This window comes from Colobus angolensis, unplaced genomic scaffold (genome assembly GCF_000951035.1).
Source record: "Colobus angolensis palliatus isolate OR3802 unplaced genomic scaffold, Cang.pa_1.0 Scaffold20, whole genome shotgun sequence".
NCBI lineage: Eukaryota > Metazoa > Chordata > Mammalia > Primates > Cercopithecidae > Colobus > Colobus angolensis.
The window spans coordinates 3,408,922-3,418,839 of record NW_012115155.1 but is presented as its reverse complement, the minus strand read 5'-3'; the positions used below and the strand labels follow the sequence as shown (position 1 = coordinate 3,418,839).

At 49.3% G+C, this 9,918-nt stretch overlaps 1 protein-coding gene across 1 annotated transcript in view; it reads left to right on the top strand.

Annotated features, from left to right (window-relative positions):
* The window catches only part of TFCP2L1 (transcription factor CP2-like 1), an 80,490-nt gene extending 71,534 nt beyond the window's left edge, over positions 1 to 8,956 (top strand). Inside the window, exons 15-16 of the mRNA XM_011941717.1 lie at positions 189 to 240; positions 1,149 to 8,956. Of these exons, the coding sequence (XP_011797107.1) occupies positions 189 to 240; positions 1,149 to 1,195 (99 nt within the window). The 3' untranslated portion in view covers positions 1,196 to 8,956. The remainder of the gene's footprint in view (positions 1 to 188; positions 241 to 1,148) is intronic.
* Positions 8,957 to 9,918: the final 962 nt, after the last annotated feature.

Sequence of the window (9,918 nt, the reverse complement as noted above, 5' to 3'; positions counted from 1 at the left end):
GAGGCAGTGGTGTTTACCGTGTTCCTGCGTGTGTAGGCACCGAGGCAGTGGCGTTTACCGTGTTCCTGCGTGTGTAGGCACCGTGGCCGTGGTGTTTCTGCAGCTGTGCATGGCTGGGCTCTGCCCCCGAGGCTTTCCAAAGGATGAACTCATGGTTGAAGGAACGTGTTCTCTCTTTCGTCTTTCAGATGGTGCAGAATTTCCAAGATGAATCCTGTTTTGTCCTCAGCACAATTAAAGGTGAAGCTGCCCCCTCCCCATTTCTTCCCCCTTTCTTGTTTAATGGAAGCGTGTGGGCTGCATCCCTGGGGTAGTTGTGGGGGCAGGTGGAGGGTGGGGCCTTCCTGCAGGATGGGCCCTTCCAGAGAGCGCTGACCTGGGAAAAGCCTTTGAGAAAAAGAAAGCACAAACTCTCTGTGAAAGCTAGCCCTAGAAATGGCAGAACAAGTGAGATTGGCCCCCCGGGTCACTTCTGAAAGGGAAATCCTGGGCCAGGCAACTTGTTCTCCATGAACTCAGTGTTGAGTAGAAGCAAGATGCGTTGTGGGTTTCCTGGAGTCCTCTAGGAAGATCAAGCCTAGAATACAGCCACTGAGTCTGCAGGCAGCGTGGGTCGGGATGGGGGGCGAGGGGGCCCACCTGACGGTGTGCCTGTGCTCTGCCGAGAAAGAGCTTGTGGGCCGGGAACATGTATTTATTCATAAAAGGTAGAGAAAGACCTGCTGTGGCCTTCCTAAGGGCTGGGGTATAGGATATGTCAGAACAAAAGCCCTCTGACCAACTCATAGACCCTGGACCATGAGGAGGCCACTTCCCACCTTGTCCCGTGGATCTAGCCACTGAGTGTCTTTAGGGTTCTGGGGACCGTAATATCCCTGAGAACCACAGTTGTCCAAATCCTCCTTGGAACACAGGTTTTCATCCTTGGGCCTAGGGTTATGGTAGAAAGACCTATTGTCAAAAAGACACTAAACGAGGCAGATGGAGGGCTTGTGAGATGCCCGCTTCTGCCAGCACGCTTTGCTGTATGCAGCCCTGTTTTGGGTGGTCTTTGCTAATACCCAAACAGCGTGCCTTTTGGGACTCCCCAGTACTGTGGCGCTGCACCTCTCTTCCTGTGAAATACACTCAGTGTTTCTCTCTTGCAGCCGAGAGCAATGATGGCTACCACATCATCCTGAAATGCGGACTCTGAGCAGCAGCGGGCCTCGTACCTGCCTCCAGCTCCCAGCCCTGTGGATCCCCATGGATGTAGAAACTGCCTCACTGTAAGCTGTGGCCTCACCAGGCAAGCTGAGGCCAGGAGGGACCCTGCCCAGTCTGTGAAAGCTACAGAGCACCAACCAGCAGAAGCCTGTGGACACCAAGTACGGTGTACAGAAAGCCAGTGGCTCCTTTCTCCCTTCCTCTTGGCCTCCAGATTTTGAATGGTTCCTTGTTCTTTTCCGTTGGTCCAACCCTGACATTCTAAAAGGGCAAACAGTGGAGACGTCTGCTCTGAAACCCCTCATCCCTTAGTTGGAAGCTGATTGGGTATCTTGGTGCCACCTGTATTGGTCCCTTCTGACCACTCTCCTGCCTCCAGAGAAAGCTCTGCTTCACCCTGGAAGCTGGTACCTTTACCTCCTCCTCTGGGAGTTGGCTGCATGGCCAGCACTGCTGACTCGATGGGAGCAGTTCGCCCTCATTCTCCTGTTTCAGGTTTGCTTCCCTTCTCCGTGACCCTGGTCAACATCCGCCTTTCCTGTTCTTGGCCGAATTGATGGGAGTGGGGCTATTCTGTGCCTTCTACCTCTTTCTTCTCTACGTTGTTTCTAAGAATTTGCTGCTGTGGAACCCAAAGATGTGCTCCTGTCTCTGCACTGGTGCCTGGGCGTGGTAGATGCCACAGTGTATGTGCACTGCCTTTCTCACAGACATTAGTTCTGAGGCCCTTTGTGGGGCGGTCGGGGGGTGGTAATAGAAAAAGACTATTTCATTTCCTGGCAATCATGGGTAAGGAGGATTAGGAATGAGCATCCCATCGTGTCATCAGATGACCTTGACCACCACAATACCAGGCCCTCTTGGATGGACTTATAGAAAGTTAGAGAAGACCTTGGTGAACCGCTGCTAAACTTGCCACAAGAACATTGTATTTTCTCTGGGTACCCCTCACTTAAATGTTTATCTTTGTTTGTTTGTGGGGGCTATGTTTAGGGTCTTTTGCCTGCATCAGAATGGGTTCATCATCTTTCTTAATGGCCTAACTCTGGGGAAATTTGAGTGTCAGTAACTGCGGTAGACTCAGAAATTTGTCTTGGCCTTGCCTCTGGTTCCTGGGATCCAGTGGTCTCTGCTGGCCCAGGGCTTCAGCTCTTTGTTAATTGAGGTTCACGGGGAACCTTCTGACCACCTGAATGGGATGTCATAGCTTCTAAATGGAGCTTCTGTGGAATGAAGTGCTAGACTGAAGGATTACCAGAATAAAACACAGTCTACCATGGGTAGAACTTGTTTTATATATGAGGAAGCCAAGGCTCAGAGGAGCAAAGTCACCTGCATGGTAGCACATAGTGATAGAGTAGTGATATAAATTTATCATGTGAACCAGGACATTTCAGAATAAAAGGGGCTCTGTTAGTCATTCTGTTGGATAATAGCCGTGGCATTCCTACAGAATAGAGTGAGGACAGGCTCCTGATTCCTCTTCCTTCTTCAGAGGAGCAGTGGGGAGTGGGTTAACTAACAGCTTTATTGAGATATCATTCACATACCATACAGTTTACCCATTGCTAGTGTCCAATTCTATTGTTTTTAGTAAATTCACAGAACCACAATCAATTCACAGAATTACAATCAACGTTGGTACATTTTCATCACCCCCAGTAGAAACCCCGTACCCTTTGTCTGTCACTCCCCTACTTTCCCAACTCCTGCAGTCCAAGGCAGCCATGAGTCTACTTTCTATGTAAGATTGAACTATTCTGGACATTTCATATATCTGGAATCATGTGATATCTCTTTTGGGACTGGCTTCTTCCACTGAATGTTTTCTAGGGCCGTCCAAGTTGAGCATGTATCAGTACTTCATTCCTTTGTATTGCTGGAATACTTCATTGTATAGATAGACCACATTTGTTTATTGATTCATCAGTTGATGGACATTTGTGTGTTTTTACTTTTTGGCTACTCTGAATGATGCTACTATGAACATATTTCTACAAGATTTTATGTGGACATATGTTTTCATTTCTTTTGGGGATATACATAGGAGCGGAATTGCTAGGTCTTACAGTAACTCCGTGTTTAACTTTTTGAGAAACTAGCAGACTGTTTTCTACAGCAGCTGTACCATTTTGCATTCCCACCAGCAATGTATCCAGGTTTCAATTTCTCTACATCCTCACCAACACTTGCTATTATCTGTCTTTTTGCTTTTAGCATCCTAATGACTATGAAGTGCTATCTTGTTGTGGTTTTGATCTGCATTTCCCTGATGGCTATTGATGTAGAATGTCTTTCCCTGTGCTTATGGGCCATGCATATTTCTTCTTTGGAGAAAGGTCTATCCATATCCTTTGCCTATTTTGAATTGAGTTGTCTTTTTTTTTTTTTTTTTTAAGTTTTCTATTTTCCTAACCACTAGACTACCAGGGCTGGGCCTTCTTTTTATTACTGAGTTGTGTGAGATATTTGTATATTCTAGACGCTAGTCTTTTATCAGGTATATGATTGGTAAAAACGTTCTCCCATTCTGTGGATTGTTTTCACTTTCTTGATGGTGTCCTTTGAGGCACAAAACTTTTTAATTTTGATGATTTCCAAGATACCTATTTTTTTTCTATTGTCACTTGTGCTTTTGGTGCCATATCTAGAAAACCATTGCCTAATCCCAGGTCAAAAAATTAATGACTGTATTTTCTTCTAAGAACTTGTATAGTTTTAGTTCTCACAATGGTCTTTGATCCATTTTGAGTATATTTTTATATATGATGTGAAGTACAGGACCAGCTTCATTCTTTTGCTTGTGGATCTCCACTTGTCCCACTGGTGATTATTGAGAAGAATATCCTTTCTCCATGGAATTGTCTTGGCACCCTTGCTAAAGACTTCTGCTTCTTACTGGATCTTCTTTCGTGGAACATGGTGGTGGTGGTGGGAAGCTTACCTTTTTTTTTTTTTTTCTCCACTTAGTCTGTGTTTGGTTCCACCAGTTTTACGCTGCCTTTCTACTCTGTTCTTGCTGTCTCCCTCTTTACCTGAGTCAACGGTACCAAGTCCTATCTCTCTCTAATGTTTCCCAGTCTTTCTTGGTGCATGTTCTAGCTCCACACACTAGTCCTTAGAGGAAGGTCAAGACCAGTGATTTCCTGTTATGAGTCATGAGGAAACTGAATCACCTAAGTGGAATAGTGTGCTCAGGGTCATACAGGGTCACACAGTGGAAGGACCAGGACTAGACCTTTGGTTTTCTGAGGTCCAGCCCCTCAGGCTGTCATCACTGTACCCAAGTGATGTCACTACCAAGGCCAAATGATGGTGGGCTCAATTTTAATTCTCAAAAGTGTGGGAGGCTAATATTTTACTTCTTAGTTCCAAAAGAAGATGTCATAAAAGTCTGTTGCCTGAAGTGTGCTATTAGGAGAGTCTCCCATTTTTCTGGCATGCCCCTCGCATCTGCTGTTCTTACCTTCTCGTGGTTATAGTTAAAGCTTATAGCTTATGAAAGAAGAGAAAATAATAAATACCCAAAAAAAGCACACATGGTAATTTGGTACCAAAGTGTCTCAGCTGCCTAATGTAGCAGCTCATCCCTTTCACAGGCGTCAGATGAGCTAAAGCTCCAGGTTTTACTTTTCATTTGATTGACATACAGAAAAGCCATAGCCCTTCCCACAGTTGTCCAGGGTCTTTCCTGTGAGTCCAGAGGTCCTGGCCTGTTGAGCAGGACAGCTCTTCCCAGGGCACTCCCACCAACCTGTGGCTTCTGAACTGCAGCTTCTTTTTACAGTGAACCCCAGAGGGAAATAAGACAGACACCTGTGCTCAGGCCACCATCTCGAACTGGAAGCCCAAAGCTGAGTTCCTTACTCTTAGGGGTATCTGTTTGCAAGGTTGAGATAAACACTTTCCTCTTTACCAGGTTGTCTCTTCCTGATGAAGGGACCGAGGCTGTTGAGTGGAGGAGTAATAGGTTTGCTGGAGGAGGGGCATGGTATGCCTGTGGAAAGGACAGGATGGGGTGGGGAGGTCGAGGCTTTGGCTTGGGGCCCTAAGCAAAGGTCAAGTGTTGCCCTAGTGACCTCTTGCCCAGGCAGCCCGGAGCTCCTTACACAAAGCTATTAACTTAGAGAGGGCTTTACCAGCAGCGGACTCGAGCCAGCCAGGGTCACAAGTTTCCAAGTCCAGCGTTGCTTCAGGGGCTGGCCTGAGTAACTGAAGATCTGAAAATCATTAACAAGTCGATGAAATAAACGGAAAGGCCTGTTAGGCTGTTGTCAGTGGAGCAGAGGGAGAAAGCCCCAAGGCGCTCAGAGGGGGTGGGAAAACAGGGGATGATTGGGTGGGGGTGGGAGATTAGATGGCATTGCCTGGGATGTAGGGGGAGGGACAGGGAAGGTCCTAGATCCCAGACCCTCGCTCAGTATGAGTCTCTTTGCCTCTCTGGATCTCCCTCTCCTCCTCTTACAAATACAGGCTTGGCGATCTCTGCAGATGGCACCAACCTGCCATGAAATGAATCTGAGGGGCACCAGGGCTTTCCCAATTTTCCCTCCATCAAAATCGTACAAAAAGCTGGACATGGTGGCTCATGCCTCTAATCCTAGCATTTTGGGAGGCCAAGGTGGGAGAATCGCTTGATGCCAAGAGTTCTAGACCAGCCTGGGCAACGTAGTGAGACTCATCTCTGTCTTGTTGGAAGAAAAAAAAACTTTGAAAATTGCACAACAGACGGGAGACCTTTATGTGTGCCCATCCTGATTGTACAGTGCCACCAGTGCTCCTGCAGTGCAAGGCGGCATGCTTCTTGACATGAGTCAGATTGTCTCCGTCTTGTCTTTGGGAATCAGCCCTAGCTCCTAACTGGGCTGACTACTCCCTCTGCAAACTTATAGGAGCCCCCAGATATTCCTTGCCAGCCAGGGACCAGACACAGTGTAGGCACAGTCTGTGTCATTGGTGCACATGTGCATGTTTCCGTGTGTACCTGGGTCCCTTCCCTCACTCCTGAATTTGCCATGAGCACAGCCAGAAGCAGCCTTAGCTTGGCAAGGTGTGGAGATGGCTGCTCTCCCCTTGGCATTTGGGGAAAACAGGCTCCCCCTGTAGCTTGATGGTTCTCTTTCGATCTTGTGTGACCCCCTGGAGAGTGGATGAAGCTGGCGGCCTTAGCTCTTCTAGAGAGTGTAAGTGGCACTGGGCGAGGCCCCCAAGAGCAGGGCAAGGCCTCTAGTGTGGATCTTCCACACGACTGGCTTCACACAGGCACTTCCCCTCGGGTTACGTGCTCTGTGTCATCTTACCAGTCCAGCGCTGTAAGTAGGAAATGCTTGTACCTTCTTCTGATTGCCGCCTCCTTCCCATTGCCCCTTAAGGACAGGGCTTGAGGGCCAGTGAGGTGCTGGTCAGGCACCCCAGGCCTCCTTCCTGGGACCTGCCCAGGGGCACCCTGAGAGCTCCTGAAACCCCCACTTAGCTTCTAGACCTTTCTGCAAAAGCTCCTCCTGGCTTTCTTCCCTCCCCCAATCTATGGGTCACAGCTAACAGAGCTGAGGGCAACTGCTGTGCTAGTGGCCAGGGCTGCACCTGCCATCCCTGGCTCTGCCATTTTAGGGCCTTCGAGAGGCACTGTCCCTAGGAAGTAGCTCTGAGGCATGGGTTTTCTGCTCTGTGCAGGGCAGCTGATGGGATGAGGTGGGGAAGGGCGGTCACTGCTTGGACCCCAGCTGGCCAGCCCTGCGATGGGGCAACCAAAGCATGTCCCCCTGCAAAGGGCCAGAGTGGGAACCTGCCCTCATGCCCTTCGTCCTGAGGGGCCCTGAGGTGGGCAGCAGGGTCAGGGGAAGTTTTCAGGTCTTCATCAAAGAGAACAATATCCTATCATCGGCTCCGCACCCCTCATCCTGTATCAGCACTTAGCGGTGTGTGACTGCCCTTGTCAGCCAGCACACGATGGGCCCACCCAGCCCACTGCCTGTTTATGCCACCGATTTATGATAGGGAATGTTATCTTTGAGCCCAATTGTTTTCTCCCCCCATTAAAAAAAATTATTCTTATTAGTAGACATGTATTTACCAAAATATGTACTCAATTATTGTATTTTGGATTTTATCAATTTAAAAATTTGTGGAAATGTGTTTGCTCTTATGCCAACATAATATTGATTTTTGCCTCTTGGATCTGAAAGCCCAAAATATTTACCATCTAGCCCGTTACAGAAAAAGTCTGCTGACTACTGAGCCAGACCTCCATTACCTCCATCCCTGTTGGATGATTTAAATAAAGTCTCAGACAGTAAGGGCTTTTTTAAAAGAACAAAACGACTTGGTTTGAGCTTGGAAGCAGGGGAAGCACTCAGATGGGCAGTTTCTGCGTTTACCCTGCCTCTCACGCATCTCGTGTTCTGTGTGGCTGGCGAGCCCTCCTTGGAAGGTTCTGGTGCTCCAGCTGGCTCCTGCAGAGTCCGCCCCGCCTCGTGGTGGGAATGCAGAGCCCTTTGCTTTTCTTCTTGCTGCCTGCTTCCTGTTCCTGGAGACCCATCGGGCCTTTGGCCTGCGTCCCCTGGCCAGGCCCCTCAGGGTTGATGCGTGGGGAAGGCCTTTGAGTGGTGGTGGGCGGCAGTGGCCTCCTGGCCGGCGCACACTCTTGTCCTGGGAGGGGCAGCCTGATCTCACCTCCACCTAGTGCCTTGGGGATTGAGGACCTCTTGGTTTCTCTGGAGCCTGCAAACCTCTTCCCATGTGTCCAGTTGCTCTTCCTGCTACAAAGGGGACCGCTCACAGTGGCCTCAGCTTGGTGGTTTGGAGGGGCAGTCCCTGGTCCTCCATAAGGGTATCCTGGGCCTGAGAATTCTGCATCTGCCATTGGAGGATGGACAGCCTCAAATGGAAGGAGTTCCACAGGACGGGTCTGAGGTCCAGCTGTGGCCGTCCAGCGCCCTGTGGCTTGTCCAGCCTCCGTGCACTGCTGCTGTCATCACTCCAGGGGCAGACAGCAGCCACTGCGCTCCCTTTCTCCATGAGTAACAGCAGTGGTAGCAGCTGGGGCGAACGGGCCAGGCTTTGTGTTCTGTGCATTTGCTCAGCTTCTCACTTGATCCTCCCTAAAGCCATGGGGAGGCCCCCGCTAGCCCAGTTTTCAGGAAGTCAACAGGGAGGTTAGATGGGAGCCAGGGTCCCACAGCTCCTGATGGCCTGAGCCAGGCTGAGCTTCCTGGTGTCCAGTCCGGATCCCACTTGCAGACTTCATGCTGTCCAGAGAGGTGGGATGAGTTCTTTTGTCACAGTGCTGGCTCTGTCCTGAGGCCTCATTGCTGGGCCGGGTGTGTTCTGCTGGGGAAAGCTTTGTGGGGCTTGCTTGGTTAACCACAGAAGAGAAGGGGACTGTTTGGGGTGCCTCCCTGCAGCCTCCCCGTGCTGGGTGGAAGCAAGTTACTGTGTTCTCTAATGTTCGTGTATTTAAAGTGATTTCTTTCTAAAGATGTAACCTCAGCACCTTTCTCCAGATTGGGTGACTCTTCTCTAAAGGTGGTGGGAGTATCTGTCGGGGTGGCGTGGCCCTTGGATGGGTCAGGTGGGTGTGAGAGGTCCTGGGGAGGTGGGCGTCGAGCTCGAAGTTGTCCTACTGCCGTGTTTTTGTACCTGAAATAAAGCATATTTTGCACTTGTTACCGTACCGTTGTGCAGACAAGAAGTCTGTGTGTGGGATCTGTGCTTGGGTTAGAATGCAAATAAAACGCACATTTGTAAGAAACCTCTGTGGCTCAGGCCTTGAGTTGTTCTGCTTGTTTGTTTGTTAGATTCTGGTAAAATATACGAAACAGAAAATTTACCATCTTCGCTCTTTGAATTGTACAGGTCAGTGGTATTAAGTAAACTCACACTGTTGTGCAACCATCACCACCATCCATCTCCAGAATTCTTAATTTTTTGTTGAGACAGGGTCTTGCTCTGTCACCCAGGCTGGAGTGCAGTGGCATGATCACTGCTCACTGCAGCCTCAACCTCCCCAGGCTCAGGTGACTCTCCTACCTCAACCTCCCAAGTAGCTGGGACTACAGGCACGTGCCACCACGCACAGCTAATTTTTTTGTATTTTGTAGGGATGGGGTTTCACCATGTTGCCCAGGCTGGTATTGAACTCTTCGCCTCAAGCAATCTGCCTGCCTCAGGCGCGGTAGCTGACGCCTGTAAATGCTGAGATTACAGGTGTGAGCCACCACACCCAGCTCAGAATTCTTTTCATCTTGCAAAACCGAACCTTTGTACCCATTAAACACGAACTTCCCATCCCCCAGGGTTCGTCCATTTGCATTGCTACAAAGGAATACCTGATACTGGGTGATTTATAAAGAGAATTGGCTCATGCTTCTGCAGGCTGTACATGGCCTCCGCATCTGCTTCTGGTAAGGGCCTCAGGAAGCTTGCAGTCATGGTGGAGGGCGAAGGAAAGAGCCAGCATGTCACAGGGTGAGAGAGGGAGCAAGAAAGAGGGAGAAGGCGCTAGGCTCTTAATCAGATCTCATGTGAACTCATAGAGGACTCACTCATTATGAGGACAGCACTAAGCCATTCATGAGGGATTTGCCCCCATGACGCAAACACCTACACGGCCCACCTACTACATTGGACGTCACATTTCCACTTGAGATTTGGAAGGGACACATCCAAACCATATCACCCTTGTCCCAGCCCCTAGCAACCACCATTCTCATT